We start from the raw sequence: 17000 nt of genomic DNA on the forward strand, positions 1-17000 counted from the left end.
ACAGCTTGAAGCTGACAATGGAGAGGAGAGAGGCAGAGATGTTAGGAGGGGTTGTCCCAACTCTCAAGAGTAGTCCCGGAGTAGCAAATCAATCTTCAGAGAAAGAGAGGAACAATATAAACTTTGATTACAGTTTAAATCCACTGTAATTAAGACACACATTGAATATTCATCTTCACTGGCTGCAAAGAGTGAAATTTTCTTTTCCCATCTCCTCAAGGGAAGGTTAGGAGAATAAAATGTGATTAGTAAACAGGGATGCTTAACAGTCAGCATGGATTCGAAGGGCTGAAGGGCCTGTTCCATGGTCCATGACTCTAAAATGCTGAGCGTCACTGCTACATAGCTGTACCCTCCAGCAGTTGACAATGCCTCAGCCACACAATATGCATTGACCCACTGTTCCACCAGAGATAAACCTGCTTATCTTCTTCCTACCTTTTCCAGCATCATCAATACCCAATTTAGCACTCTTTCCACTCACCCAGGTAAGATTAACTGCCCAGATGCAAAAGGGAAAAGGCAAATGGTGACTGTGACCATTCATGAAGTCGGTATGAATTTCAGCTATTTTTCACATTAAGATACTGTATATTAATATAGCTCAGTGCTTAGAAACAAAGAAAGCTGGTGCAGGATTAGCCATTCGGCCCTTCGAGCCAGCACCGCCATTCAATATGATCATGGCTGATCATCCAAAATCAGTACCCTGTTCCTGCTTTTTCCCCATATCCCTTGATTCCATTAGCCCTAAGAGCTATATCTAACAATTCACTTCATGAATAGTGCAGTATAGCCAAGGATGTCCATTTTGAAATAATGTAAGTACAGCAGCAAATTTGTGCCCCACGAAACTGAGGAAGCTTCTGAAAGCTCATGTATTATTTGGAACCCGTGTACACTTCCGTGACCTGAATTTGAAGTTTAAAACAAAATAGTGTGCAATATCTTCATCCAATGGCCGAAGGACATTTGAGAAATCGTCAGGAACTGCACCAACTGTGGACTGATCTATAAAATGTAGGAAGTAGATGAAACTAATATGTAGACAAAAATTTATTTACACCATACAACATTTTAAATATTTTATACACGTTTGCAGCCAAGAAAGCTATTTCTGTGCTTTCGTGTGAGATCTGCAATAATAAAGATGTGAAATATATTATTCATATAAAAGTGAGAGTATTACTTTATTGCATTGAAAGCAATGAAGAACGCGGCTCAACAACCATTCATTTAAATGACAGAAAATTGTTTGCTTTTATATTATAAAGTAAAAAGTGTAGTAATGGCCAAACAGACTGTTATAAATCTTAAAAACTGCATAAATATATACATTGCGCTTCATGGTGAAGTTTTCTTTTTAAAACTAAACCAAATGAAGCTATTACAACATGTATCTTTGCTTGAGGTTTATCTATAAAGATTACCTTACAAATTCATTCCACATTAACGTACAACACATGATGGTAATAATTGTACATCTTGTATTCTCACTAAATAAGGTAGTGAGAAATGTTAAAGACATGGACATCTTATTCCTGGTGCATAAAGTCCCTAAATTACTCTAAGAGAGTCCAGACATACAGACCAGGTTTTTTTGTAAAAATTTCTGAAGTGCAAGTGCAAGAGATTTTATTTATAATTGACTTGAATTTAAACTTCAGTTTGAAAATCCCCTTCCTGCACATCTAAGGGTATAGAGAGACACTTTTCCCATTCTGCTTGTCTTAATTCTAATGCTTCTTTTGTGTCTGTATCCAATACATTCATTGGTGAATAGTGTTGGTAGTCACTAGGGTTCTTGTAAGTATCCCATTCATGCTTGCTGGGTGTTGGGTTGTCCTGTAAAAACACATTAATGCAGCATTAGCGGTACTTCTTGATTTTAACTTCACAATGCTTGCTGAAAAGTTTAGGTATCATCAAAGGGATATCATTTCAGACAGGCAGCCTATACAATTTAAAATACTCATTTTGTTTTTGTCAAATACCTCCGTGGCCTCATCTCTCCTTTCATTCATGACCTCCCCCAGCCCTCCTCCATCTCAGCACCCTCTCTCACTGTTCCATCAATAGTGGCCATGCCGTTAGCTACAACAACCACAAACTCTTGTGGTATTTTACCCCCAAATTCATCTCTTTCCACTTGTAATGCCTTCCTTAAACACCACATCAATCTCCTAAAAGGGAGTAGGCAAAACTAATGGTTAAAATATATTAACCATTTTATTGTATAAAATTGAGAGTGTAACAACAAGGTTCTGTTGCACAGCATCTTTTTATTTGGTTTGTGCTGTTCCAGTCGGGCACCTTTGGATGTTTGTCTGTGATAATTAGCTATAAAAGTGTGTGCCTGTTGTGCAAGGGCCCTGAAATCGGAGCAGTGGACCCCTCAGTCCCATGTTGTATCATTTTATAACAGGAAGGCCAATTCAATGTTTGGCTTTAGCACCACTTTCTTACATTATTCCCCTTCCCCACGACTCCCTTGTCTAATAAACTGGTTATAAATTTGAAAATAGTCTCAGCTGTGGCTTTCTCATCCTTAAGAAGTAACAATCCACTTTTTTTGTTTATTGGAGTGCATTTATCCGCAAGAGATGCAGTTTTCATTTCATCAGCTGCACTTACAGACCCAGTTAGAATGTGCATCCAGTGGTGTTCATGTCTACAAGCAGTATATCGGATACCAAGCAACAGCACTACTCAGCAATTAAGGCTTAATTCAGCTGCCGGTAGAAGCCTCATTGGAGATTCCAGGATTGCACTTTGCAGAATGTTTGAGAAACAATGCTCGCAGAAAATCAACTGCTGCAACAGAATGAAGGGGCCTCAAGGTTCACTTTCTCTCTCGTCAATCACAATAGATTGTGTAGGTGGCTCAGTGCCCCACAAGTCTTCCTTCCTGAATGGTGTGTGGGGCACAATGCAGGAATAAAATTAGGCTGTTCCTGTCTTTGTCTCTGCACCACCATTCAGACAGATGACAACTTAATTCCATTAACCCCAACAACTTTAACCTAACAAAAATTACACAGTTGCAATCTTATAAATCTACAGGAGGAAAAGCATTCCTATTCACTGAACAGTCTCCACACTTGACCAAGGGCATTGATTCCCCATTGAAACCTGCTGGTGGCTAGTCAAAATAAATGTATTGTATTATATGTCTGAAGAAGGGTCCTGACCCAAAACGTCACCTATTCTTTTTTTCCAGAGATGCTACCTGACCCACTGAGTTACTCCAGCACTTTGTGCCCAATACACTTTGTGTATTCAATAGTTCCTTCAGTGCGTTTGCATCTGCGGAAGGAAATCCTGAGGACTGAGGTTTGTGTGGTGTGCGAAGCAAGTTTATAGCTTGGACAAACCACGTTTGCTGAAGGACTTAATGACTAACCAGCATCCAATCATTTCATATCAAGGAACAAATCGCAACAAGGATCAATGATGCAACATGTGTGGCTAACCAAATATTCTGGTGTACTGCTAAAACAATTATGTGCACTGCTCATGTCCTGTGAAAATGTACCTGATGTTTTCACTTTTAAAATTCCTATTCCAATATTCAAATCCCTTCATAACCTTACCCTCTCTATTTCTGCAACCCCACAATTGTATAAGATATCCTTGTTCCTCAGCTGTGATCTCTAGCGCTTTTCTATTGGTACCTGTGCCTGCAGCTACTGAGGCAAAGGCTCTGGAATTTCCTCCCTAAACCATCGTCTCCTGCTTATGCAGTCCCTCTGGAGTAAGGTTGACTTCCTTCCACTCCAGTTCTGTTGGCTGAATGTTGACTGATGAAGCCAATATCGGAATTGCAGAGATTTCCACTGATGGGGCAGGAGGTGCCGTGGTGCATTTTGTTTGAGATGTGGTGCATTTTTCTGCAGGCCTTCTGTACTTCCAAGCACTTGAGGTTTACAGTGCCATCCTGAAAGTTCTCCAAATGGAGTGACCTGAATCAGGGATTCACAGGAGACAATTTAGTTGTTGCACTACCCCAAGGAGGCTTTGAGGACTTCTTGAATCTTCCTTTGACTGCCCAATAATCTCCCCTCATGATAGAGCTCAGAATGGTGTTTGGTATTAAGCATGCAGATTCTGTAGCCAGCTCATTGGAGCCTAACTGAATCTACGTGGTGATAATTTGGCTTGCTTATCCTTTTGTAAATATGGAGTATTCTGGTTGTGTTTCTCCAGCTTTGAAATGCCTGCTGGTAGACCAAATCATAGAAGTGAATGGAAGGGGAGGGATCATTACTGCCTTGCACCATGGTAAAGCAGTCTGCCTCTCTAGTGTGCCCTTTGGGATGTCCCTTTGAACCTACCTCATTGACACCACTTTTTGATAAAGTTCCAGTTTTACTATATAAAGGTCTTTATGAATGTATACTGTTGGCATGATTTTTGTGTTTACTCACTTTTCCCCAGACAACCTTTGCCTCGCCTCTGCTTCCTCGCTCTGCTGCCTCTTTACCAAGGTTTACTGATTAACGGGATTTCACTTGGGAAGCTGGTGTTGTGGGAATTGCACTTGAGAAGACAGCAGTGGGCTGCCTTCAAGGCTGGCTGTGCACTTCAGAGGGAAATTAAGAGTCAATTTCACTGGAATAACATCCAGGCCAGTTTGAGGTAAGGGTGATAGATTCCTTTTCTCAAAGTCCTAGAGGGGCATTTAGAACAACCTGATAGCTCTGTGGTTATTGATACTCAGACTATCCTTGATCGGACTTTGCTGGCTTTACCTTGCACAAAACGTTATTCCCTTATCATGTCCCTGTACACTGTAAATGGCTCGATTGTAATTATGTATTGTCTTTCTGCTGACTGGATAGCAAGCAACTAAAGCTTTTCACTGTACACGTGACATTAAACAAAACCTTTAAAAAAATCTCCTGGAACTATTCTTTTATTCCATATCACTGAACTAACTGCACCCAATTTAGACCAAGTATGGAAGACAGCAAGCAGAGATGCATAATGTAGTTATGGTGGGATGGAGTACATGCACATATGGTTGTGATGCATTCAATACAAACAGACATATTCAGTTGAGCTGCAATACTTACACTTCCATTACCCCTTTCGTACATCGCTGCTGACATGGCCCACGTTTTTTCATTCTTTAGAAGCAAACAAAACAACCAGTGAATACATCTGTACATGATGTGTTGTAACATTCGGGTATTGCAAAAGCGTGTTTCAATCGACCTGTACATAACACAATCTGTACTCACCACACTGCCTGTTCCTGGAGGCTCACGGAACCTATCCAAAGTCTGGAATTTTTGATTGAGTTCCTGAAATAGTTCCATGTGCCGTTTTCTTGTGTGCATGACTTTCTGCAAACCAAATCAGATTACATAGTAAACCACCATTTGCCTATTAACTTATGAAAAATTGTACAAATCAAAAATATGCAACTACAATGAACGAGCCTGGCAACCTAGCAATTAAAAATGGGAAATCCGCTCATTTTGCAGCAAAGGCTCCGAGAGAACCAGTAAAGAAATAGATATAAATAACCATTAATGTCAGGAACATACATTAGAAAACAATAATGGCACAATGAATTTTAGTAAGTGCACAAGCATTTGTAAATGTACAGACTTTGTAAATAAATTGGTGTAACCTTTACGGTGTTATCTCTAAATGATGAGAAGGTAGGTTTGCGTTAGGTGTGCAGGACAGTTGTATTGAGAGTGGCAATTTGCCACGAAGATTGGGTTCTGTTGCCTTCAGTGGAACTAGATTTTGGAATTGTTGTACGCTACTCCACCCTAACTCTATTGCATGGCACGGTAGCGCAGCGGTAGAGTTGCTGCTTTACAGCGAATGCAGCGCCGGAGACTCAGGTTCGATCCTGACTACGGGTGCTGCACTGTAAGGAGTTTGTACGTTCTCCCCGTGACCTGCGTGGGTTTTCTCCGAGATCTTTGGTTTCCTCCCACACTCCAGACGTACAGGTATGTAGGTTAATTGGCTGGGTAAATGTAAAAAATTGTCCCTAGTGGGTGTAGGATAGTGTTAATGTACGGGGATCGCTGGGCGGCACGGACTTGGTGGGCCGAAAGGGCCTGTTTCCGGCTGTATATATATGATATGATATGATATGTTTAGTGCAAGGGACAGTGGATGAATTTCTAGTCCTTGAGTCTCTATGAATCACAGATATACTCGGTGGAAAAGTACAGATACTAGAAATTGAAGAATAAGCAATAAAAAAAAACCTTCCTGCCATTCAAATACTTGTTGAAAAGTCATTGAGAAATTGTGGGCACTCAAGACTAATCGCGAGGGAGACGCTGGGTGCTGGGGTCAAGGCTGTTTTCTTTCTCCCTATTGACCAGTATTGCTGAATTCCCAAATAAGTCAATTGACATAATTGTTGGTTAGTTGTATGGGTGATTGCACATAAGAAAATACAAGTGTTGTACACTTTAGATTAATTTTATTTTTAGACCATAAAACTTACTTCAAAATCCAGGTCTGAATAACGAGACTTTCTTCTCTGCAAAACATCAAACGATTAATTGGATGGGTTTAGGTGTGCAAGATTTTGAAAAACAACTTGGTCTTCTAATTTTCGCCCCATTTGTTAAAACGAATTTTAAGATACATTTCACTGGTGCAATGTTAAAACAGGTTACTGTATCAGACACATTCCAATTATGCAGTTGATGGAGATAGAGAATTGGACAAAGTTCCTGTTTCATACGTTCATAAGTTACAGGAGCAGAATTAGGCCATTCGGCCCATTGAGTCTACTCCACCATTCAATAATGGCTGATCTATCTTTTCCTCTCAACCAATTTCTCCTGCCTTCTCCCCATAACCCCGGACACCCTTACTAATCAGGAATCTGTCCATGTCCACTAAAAATACCCAATAACTTGTGATTGAAATATATTCAATTTTTATCAGTACCACCTTATTATCATGATTATCGTATGTTGTGAACAATTCCTCTGGACAAACGTGCCCCTTATGAAATATAGGGATTGCATAAGACCCTAACAATGAGCTTCAACATTTCTGGGCCAGAGAGGGGATAAATTAAGATGTAGAGACAAGAGGCTGCACATACTGGACTCTGGAGCAACAAATAATCTGCTGGAGGAACTCAGTGGGTCAGGCAGCATCTGTGGAAGGAGGTTACATAATGTTATAATGGGACCTTCATCAACTGAGCCAATGGGCCAAGGAATGGCAGATAGAGTTTAATTTAGACAAATTCAAAGTTTTGTATTTCGGTAAAACAAACCAGGGCAGAACTTACACTGCAAATGGTAGTGCTCAGAGGAGTGTTGCAGAACAGAGTGAGAGACCCAAGGGTACAGATACGTAGTTCCTTGAAGTTTCAATTCATGTAGACTGGGTGTGAAAGAAGGTGTTTGGCATGCTTGCCTTCATTCATCAAGGAATTGAATAGAGGAGTTGGGCCATCATGTAACACTTGTACAAGACGTTGGTGAGGCCACATTTGGAGCACCATGTGCAGTCTGGTTGCCCTGCTAAAGGGAGCATGTCATTAACCTGGAAAAGGCGCAGAGAGGATTCACAGGATATTGCCCCAGTTCAGCATGGAGGCTGACTAATTGCTCAAATTTCCATAAATGCAAGCTGCAGAGGACCATTCTCCAGTTCCCTGGCATCATGCACCTCAGGCCTCAAAATTACCTTGGATGCAAGGTTTCAAGATGCTAGAAGGCATTCATGAAAGTCATCTAACTGTGTAAAGGAACTTGATGTAGGAAACAGCTGCATAACATTCTCTGATTCTTTGTGGCAATCTATAGGAAAAGTAATGTTCTTTGCTTGGCTTAGCAATGGGTTAGTGATTGATCGATACTTCTGTAGCCACTGGCTAGCAGCGAAAAGCATGATGAAAAAAGAAGCCAACTTTACATGAGCAACTTTACAATGAGAACAGAAACAGACCAATAAAAGGTGATTAGCAAAGAGTTAAAAGCAATCACTTGAGAATAGAAGAATGAATAGTATTTTCAGCTTGAACAAGCCACATATAAATAAAGTTAATGGTCTGTGAAGTTCAGTGAAATAGCTGTAAGAATTGATAACAACTTAATTGGGAGTGTTCTCCGATATCGATTGATTAACCGCAGAATTATGAATCAGGAAATGTTTTGAGAAGCTCTCTGTGGCAATTAAACTGTGAAACTGACCAAAACTAGATCTTTGTGATATGAAGAAACCAAGTTGCAAAGTAACATTCTCTCAGTATCATTACTCTGATTGGGAAACTACCCCACTTTATTCAGACTCAAGGTCCCAGAAGCCCAATCAATTGAAAACAAGATAGCAGACCGTCTAGTAATATGAAACAATGGGTTCACGCTGAAAAATCCAAGACCTCAACAGCAGAAGAGTTACTTTGTTCATGAGTGCCAAATGAGAAAACGATCTGGTGCGATAAATTACATGCTCCTTGGAGTCTGATTAGCTCAGTTGGTGTTTGGGGAACCCTGACTTTCTGAAGGATTGATGAAAATTGGGTACAACAGAAATGATAACCCAGTCTGAAGAAGAGTCTCAACCCACAACGTCACCCATTTCTTCTCTCCAGAGATGTTGCCTGTCCTGCTGAGTTACTCCAGCATTTTGTGTCTATATTCGGTTTAAACTAGCATCTGCAGTTCCTTCCTACACATTACCCAGGAACAACTATCTAAAGGACGGCCCTGAATTTGGAGCTCAGAGAAGACTATGACCCATCAAAGGGACCCTGGTCAGTTGATCTTGCATGGGTAATAACCAAGTGCAAACCATGAGTTTTATGATTTATGTATTGAGTAGCAAGCTGGGAGAACAAATTAACTAAAAGGGCATTGAGAGTTATAAGGCTGAATTGTATGCCTGTATACTTTAAGTGATCTCATTGAGTCATAAAGCACGGAAACATGCCCTCCATCCCAAGGGGTAAAGCTTATGTCCACTGGAGATTAATTGATGTTGCTGATTCCATTCTTGAAACTATCTGCCCTGTTCCAATTCACCCGTGCATACAATCTAACTTGCTGTAAAATTTAATTCATTATGATTTCACATTTATTATTTCATCCACTTCATTCTTCTAAAAAGGCAGAACTTGCCATTGCAATGTCTATTTTGTAGTCCCAGCTTAAACCTTTTAGCAAAGTCAAAAGGCTATGTACAAGGTGATTCCAGAATTCCCTTTTGAGAAACAGTGATTTCAAATATGTTTCAACATAACATAACTGACATCTCTAAACAACACTCAGTCAGAAATTAGTTTTGGTCACCTTTCTTTCAGTGCAGGTTTTCATTGCTCTCCTTTACTCCAGAGATTTAGTTAACAGAACTGAACATCAAAGAAGAATCAACAGCAATATGGTTCTATTTAGGTGCTACTGAGAGGGCTAAGGTTCTACCCTCTAGTCCATATCTCTGCTCTCCAAGTCCATTGTAGACAAGCAGACTCAAAGCCTGAGAACCTTCTTGACAACTGCAGAAAATTGTGCACAATGTTATTAATAATAATATTGTTTCTTATTGTGAAATATTCGCACAATGATACTGAGGATAAACATAGCCATTCATGCTGAAAATAAAGCTCCAGACAGTTTTCAATTAGATCTCAAGTACAACTGTACACATCTGGTCAGAGATGCAGTGAGTTTGACCAGTCTCTGCAACTTCCCCAATGTCTATTCTGCTCTCTGTTTGCACCAGTAGCGAAGAAATCAGTAATTTCTATTTGAACCAAGTTATCTGTGGAAAAGAGATCCGGTCACTGCAATTACACGACTTAAGCTTCCAATACCACAGCTGTCTATCATGATGTATTAAGTCTTTATAGTTGTTAGAAGCTCAGAGGATACCCATGAGAGTGTATGAAACCCTGGATTAAAGGTCTGATGGGGGATTTAATGTAATAAACCGCTGAAAGCAGATTAGAGGAAGAATTTCAAAAGACCGCAGTGTCAAGTTGGTAAAGAGAGCTGCCTGCAGTCAACTCAGGCCTGGCTGTAAGGAGCCAGGGAAAAGACATCAGTCAGTGGAACAGTCTGAGCAGAGACCAATGGATTTAAAATGAGCACCCTTACATAGAAACATAGAAAATAGGTGCAGGAGGAGGCCATTCGGCCCTTTGAGCCAGCACCACCATTCATTGTGATCATGGCTGATCGTCCCCAATCAATAACCCGTGTCTGCCTTCTCCCCATATCCCTTGATTCCACTAGCCCCAAGAGCTCTATCTAACTCTCTCTTAAATCCATCCAGTGATTTGGCTTCCACTGCCCTCTGTGGCAGAGAATTCCACAAATTCACAACTCTCTGGGTGAAAAGGTTTTTTTCTCACCTCAGTTTTAAATGGCCTCCCCTTTATTCTAAGACTGTGGCCCTTGGTTCTGGACTCACCCAACATTGGGAACATTTTTCCTGCATCTAGCTTGTCCAGTCCTTTTATAATTTTATATGTTTCTATAAGATCCCCTCTCATCCTTCTAAACTCCAGTGAATACAAACCTAGTCTTTTCAATCTTTCCTCATATGTCAGTCCCGCCATCCCAGGGATCAATCTCGTGAACCTACGCTGCACTGCCTCAATTACAAGGATGTCCTTCCTCAAATTAGGAGACCAAAACTGTACACAATACTCCAGATGTGGTCTTACCAGGGCCCTATATAACTGCAGAAGAACCACTTTACTCCTATACTGAAATCCTCTTGTTATGAAGGCCAATCCTCTTGTTATGAAGGCCATGAATTACAATCCAACAAGAACCTTCTCTTGCTGGACATAGGAGGAGAGCGCATCAAGAGCAGCTTATTGCACAAATGAAATGCTCTTTGTGTGAAAAATCACCCCCTCCACCTCCCACCCCACTAAAATCAGAACAGTGCAGGGATACATCCTTATAAAGATGTAGCTGGAAATTCTGCATTGGCAGTCAATGGAATCCTCATATCGGTGGATATGGGTGACATACTTTCAACAAATGGGTTTCAGGAGCCTTTAACATTATAGTCACCTGATTTGGTTGCAACGTTTGAAGGAACATTAATGTTGCAGCCTGCTTAGCTCCGTTAAAGTTGTGGCTGGTTATTGGGCAAAGTATGGCAATGGCCATTGTCCAAAGTACACTCCAGAAATTTGGCTAAACAGCAGGAAGATAGCAGTAGACACAAGATGCTGGAGCAACTCAGCGGGCCAGGCAGCATCTCTGGAGAGAAGGGGTGGGTGACGTTTTGGGTCGAGACCTTTCTTCAGATAGCAGTGCCAGGTGTACAACTATTCAGAATCAGCAGAGGCTGGTACAAAGTAACAAGAAGATAGCGCTGTCTGTTACAAGAGAACACAGAGACAGTGGAACCTGGAACATGACAACAAGAAGATAGCAGAGGCTGGTATAAAACAAGACGACAGTAGAGGGTGGTACAAGGCAACACAGACACAGCGGGAGGTGGTACAAGATAAGAAGGAGATGGCAGAGACTGGCAGAAGAGAATACATAGACAGTAGAACTTGGTAGAAACCACCGGAGGGTGCTTAGTAACAAAGCAAGAAGGCAGTAGAGTGTGGTACCAGCCAACAAGGAGAAAGTAGAGTGTGGTACCAGTTAACAAGGAGCAGCAGATAAACACAAAATGTTGGAGTAACTCAGTCTGAAGAAGGATTCTGAACAGAAACATCACGTGTTCCTTCCCTCCAGAGATACTGCCTGACCCACTGAGTTACTCCAGCATTTTGTGCCTATCATTGGTATAAACCAACATCTGTAGTTCCATCCTACATAAGGAGAAAGCAGAGCATAGTACAAGACAAGGAGATATTAGAGGTGGGGCGGGGGGGTAACAAGACAATAAGGAAAAAGTGTGGGGGGAGGGGGGTACAAGACAAGGAGACAGTACAGGGTGGCATCAGAAAACAGGAGACAGTGGAGGGTGGTGCAACAGAATATGGTACAACACAAGGAGACAGCAGAGGCTGATACAAGAGAACAGAGGCAGATGAGGCAGGAACAAGACAGAAAGCTAGCAAGGAATGGTTTATTTCAACCCAGAGGTCAATTTCGCACGCAACCAATGAATAAATGACATGTTGACCTGTTGCTTGATAAATGAATATTGACGAGAATATCAAAGCTCCCGGCTCTGCAAACGATTCCAGGAACATGATTACATCCACTGAAGCAGGCAGCAAGAGCTGGAAGGTAATGTCACATAAGGCTTTAGAACTCATCACAGCCTTGGACCAAAACGTCAGATAGAAAGAGCTGAAGCCCGTGGGTGAGGTGTGAGTGACTGCCATTGACATAATTTAACTGACTGTGGTATCAAAGAGCTGTGGGAAGTCCAAGGCTGTGGTTGTAAGGCGGTGATCATAACAAGGCATGGGTCAGCACTGCAGGAGTTCCTCATGGCAGCACCTACACCAAAACATCAGCAGCTGCTTCACTAATGATTTTACTTCCATCATAAAGTTAGAAGTGGAGATTTAGTTTTAGAGATACAGCGTGGAAACAGGCCCTTCTGCCCACCATGCCCATACTGACCAATGATCACCCCTACACTAGCTTTGTCCTCATACACAAGGAACAATTTACAGAAGCCTATTAACCTTCAAACGTGCATGTCTTGAGTGTGGGAGGATACCGGAGAACCTGGTGAAAACCAACGTGGTCATGGGGAGAATGTGCAAACTCCGTACAGAGAGCGTCCATAGTCAGGATCGAACCCGGGTCTCTCGTGCTGTGAGGCAGCAACCCGACCGCTGTGCCACCGTGCTGCCCCTGTGATGGATGTTGACTGATATTGTACCGTGTTCCATTCCACCTACAACTCCTCAGCAACTGAAGCAGCTCGGACCTGCACGGAGCAAGATTTAAATCATCACAACACAAAGTGCTGGAGTAACAGTGGGTCAGGCAGCATCTGAGGAGGGAATGGAATAGGTGATATTTTGGGTGAGGAGTGTTTTTCATGAGTGCAGTTCCTTCTATCTCCATTTAAATAATCAGGTAAGAGGGAAGGAACATTATAACAACCATTTTGAACAAGAACGACTCTAACAACCTCGCCTTGAGAATCAATGGCATTGCTATCCTAGTGTTCACCATTAATCAGAAACACAGGATCAGCCACATAAATGTCATAACTACGAGCATGTTGAATGCTGGATATCCTATGGTGAGTGACCTGCCTCTGTTTCCCAAAGCCTATTCACCATTTTAACATACAAGTCAGGAGTGTGGTAGAATACCTTCTACTTGGTTGAATGAGTTCAGCTGCAAAAGTTCACAAGAGGTCTGGCGCTAAACAAGGCAAAGCAACTCAATTGAATGGTGTGCCATCAGCCACCCTGAACAATCATTCCTTCTGTGTCTGGCGCACAGAGGTATGCCATCTGCAAAATGCACTCCAGTTGTTCAGCTTGGCAGCTCCAACATCACCACGGAGCTGAACAACTGGCGGGCGAGCCGCCGAGAATGAAGAGGGACCTGGCAGGGGAGCTGCCAAGAACAATGAGGGACCCGGTGGGCCACCTGCGGATAGATTCGGTGGCAGCCTGGTTGCGGGAGGATAAGACTGTACTTAGAACTTTTGAAACGTTGTAGGTACGAGAAACATAGCGACTCTTTGTGCACTGCCTAGGTACCGGCAGTACTGCCTTTGTGTACTGCTGTTTGATTTTACCAGATTGTATGCAAAAACAAAGACTTTCATCGCACCTAGGTACATGTGACAATAAAGTATCATTGAATCATCTTTACAAACCCTTGACATCCACTACTTAGAGGACCACATGGAACACCACCATCTGCGGACTCCCCTCGATTGCAAATCACCATGCAATCCCGATTGGGAAATATATGACGGATACTTCTTCATCTCGGTGTTGAAATCCTGGAAATGCTTATTCAAAAACACCCTGAAGGATCGTGGGAGTTAAAGAACGTAGCACCCCATCACCTTCGGAAGGCCAATTAGTGATGGACAATGCTTCCTGGCCTTGCCTGTCACACAGAGGTAAGATGCATGAGGAGGCAGCCCAACACCTGGTCTGAAGGATCAGGATGCATCACAGCTTGGTTTGGGAACAGCTCCATCCAAGACAGCAAGAAATTGCAGCAAATTGTGGACACAGCCCAGACCATCACACAAACCAACCTCCCTTACATTAACTCCATTTATTCCTCACTCTGCCTCGGCAAGGCCAGCTGCATTATCAAGGACGAGTCGCACTCTGGCCACTCCCTCTTCTCCTCTCTCTCATCAGGCAAAAGGTAGAAGTGTGAAAACGCACACCTCCAGATTCAGGGAGTTTCTTTCCAGCTGTTATCTGGCAACTGAATCATCCTACCACAACCAGAGAGCAGTGCTGAACTACTATCTACCTCTTTGGTGACCCTCAGAGTATCCTTGTTTGGACTTTGCTGGCTTTACCTTACACTCAAGGTTATTCCCTTATCATGTGTCAACACACTGTAAATGGCTCGATGGTAGTCATGAATTGCCTTTCTGCTGACTGGTTAGCATGCAACAAAAGCTTTTCACTGTACCAATATATTAAACTGAATGGGTTATGCATTAAACTCTCTGCCTTCGGACTCAAAACGAGAATGAGACCAACACAGGTGCAGGCAATGTAAGCACCAGCCGATATGATAATGCAACATTCTGCAGGTGGCAATGGTTGTAGAGAGCCCCCAAGGTACTTCAGTAGTCTCCTTCAATGCACGAGACTCCCAGATGGAGAAGAGTCTCCAAGACATCATTACTTTGCAGTTATATTTCTGGAATGGCAGGCTGGGGCCATGCTAGGGTTTGTGAATAACCCACCCGCTGCTTTTGTCATTTTGGCTCCGTTGGAAGATGTGATCTAACAATCAGACATAATCCATACAATAAGGAAGTGTACATTCAGGAAATCTGAAGCATCTTGGAAAGTATCTGTGATTAGGTCCAGAGTGATGTGTTACTCATTTGCTGCAAGAATTACAAAGACCATGGTGTAGTTTTTGTGGAACCAGAGTGCCCCAGGGCCTCAAAATCACCCATGTGTAGTGCCCTATTTACTGGACCAAGTGGACCCGTTGGGCCCAAACCTCTCCTCCATTGGTGCAGCACCCTCTCCTCCCCCACTCCCTCCTCCCCTCTCCCCCACATCCCCCCTCCTCCCTCTCGCTCCTCTCCCCTCCCCACTTCCCTCCCCTTCCTCCTCTCCCCTCCCCTCCCTCCCTCTTCCCCTCCCCCTCCCCTCCTCCCTCCCCCTCCCCTCCTCCATCCTCCTCCTCCCCCCACCCTCCCTCCCTCCCCTTCCCTCCCTAGCAGATAGATTTAAACTTTAAGATGTGAATAACACCGATTTCAATGAAACTTCTTCCATTAGCACCAAAGGGATGATGGTGAGTAAGGTGGGCCTAAAGTTGTCGCGCTATCGTGTACCATTTTGGCTGTAGTTCAGGAATAAACAAACAAACAAACGAGAGTTTTAGTATATAGATAGCTCCACCGTCACACCGTAATCCCATCCAGACTCATCTCCACCTGCACCTGGGAATCAGCAACCCCTCTACCACTGGAACCTTGACTTTCAAGATTCAAGAGATTCAAGATATCTTTATTTGTCATCCAAAAAACAAGTTTTTTGGACGAAATTTAGTCACCCACAGTCCAATAATAAAAGCAATAAAACAAGCAAATTACACAACCACAACCAACACACAAAAAAAAGAAACATCCATCACAGTGAGTCTCCTCCAGTCCCCTCCTCACTGTGATGGAAGGCCAGAATGTCTTTTCCCTTCCCCTGCCGTCTACTCCCGCGGTCCGGCTGGTGTCGTTGCCATGTTCTATGCCGCACCAGACGGTGAAGTGTCCGCAGCGGGCCGACCCCAGCCCCGCGATCCGGGGCGGGTGAACACGCTGTCGCTGCCGCTGTTGCTGCACGTCGGGGCAGTCATGACTCCCGACATTGAAGCCCCCGCCGAGCAGAGAAAAATCCCGCGGCCTATTTCAGGCCGCGCCGGACGGTGAAATGTCCGCGGCGGGCCGACCCAAGCCCCGTGATCCGGGGCGGGTGAACACGCTGCCGCTGCCGGAGCTCCCGATGTCGGCATCCACGCGGCCCGCACCGACCACAATCAGTGAGGGTGGGTGACAAAACTTTCTCCAAAATAATTCTCAACACCGGTGCCCCACAAGAATGCATTCTCTGTCCTCAATTATACTTCCTTTGCGGTTCCTATCTGGCAGAAAGCACAGAAGTTTGAACGCGTGCCCTACTATACTTTGAACAGCTTCTTCCCCTCAGGGATCTCAACGGGCTTTCCATAAGCTAGGATACTGTCTGATTCACCACTACCCCATTGCAGACATGGATTTTTTTGTATGGCACTGATGCAGTGCTGAGAACTATATTCTGCACTCTGTATTTTCCCCATTGCCCTATCTATTGTAGTTGAGTTTGACATGATTGTATTTATGTGTAGTCGATCTCATCTATTTGCATAGCATGGGAAACAATGCTTTTCTCTGAATCTCGGTACACATGTGCCTTTTTTTTGAGGGGGGGCACAGTGGTAGATTGTTGCTTTACAGCGCCGGAGACTCGGATTCGATCCTGACAACGGGTGCCTTCTGTACAGAGTTTGTACGTTCTCCCTGTGACCACGTGGGTTTTCTCTGGGTATTCCAGTTTCCCTGTGTACGTTCTCCCTGTGACCACGTGGGTTTTCTATGGATGTTGCAGTTTCCCAGTGTACTCCCTGTGACCGCGTGGGTTTTCTCCGGGTGCTCCAGTTTCCTGCCACATTCCAAAGATGTACAGGTTTGTAGCATAATTATTATAAATTATCCCTAGGGTGCAGGATGGACCTACACAGCCGTAGGGGGACGATGTACGGGAATCGCTGGTTGGCACAGACTCAGTGGGCCGATGTGCCTGTTTCCACACTGTATCTCTAAACTAAACTAAACTAAACTCATTGTGAGAATAATAAACT

The 17000-nt window shown here is 43.3% G+C and overlaps 1 protein-coding gene across 11 annotated transcripts in view; it reads right to left on the reverse strand.

Annotated features, from left to right (window-relative positions):
* Positions 1-1043: 1043 nt before the first annotated feature.
* The window catches only part of adgrb3 (adhesion G protein-coupled receptor B3), a 590910-nt gene continuing 574953 nt past the window's right edge, over positions 1044-17000 (reverse strand). For all 11 annotated transcript variants that reach the window (XM_078398997.1, XM_078398996.1, XM_078399002.1 and 8 more), the window contains 4 exons: positions 6482-6517; positions 5244-5348; positions 5076-5129; positions 1044-1845 (listed from right to left, as the gene is read on the reverse strand). In XM_078398997.1, coding sequence (XP_078255123.1) covers positions 1657-1845; positions 5076-5129; positions 5244-5348; positions 6482-6517 — 384 coding nt within the window. In that variant the 3' untranslated portion in view covers positions 1044-1656. The remainder of the gene's footprint in view (positions 1846-5075; positions 5130-5243; positions 5349-6481; positions 6518-17000) is intronic.

This window comes from Rhinoraja longicauda, chromosome 5 (genome assembly GCF_053455715.1).
Source record: "Rhinoraja longicauda isolate Sanriku21f chromosome 5, sRhiLon1.1, whole genome shotgun sequence".
Taxonomy (NCBI): Eukaryota; Metazoa; Chordata; class Chondrichthyes; order Rajiformes; family Arhynchobatidae; genus Rhinoraja; species Rhinoraja longicauda.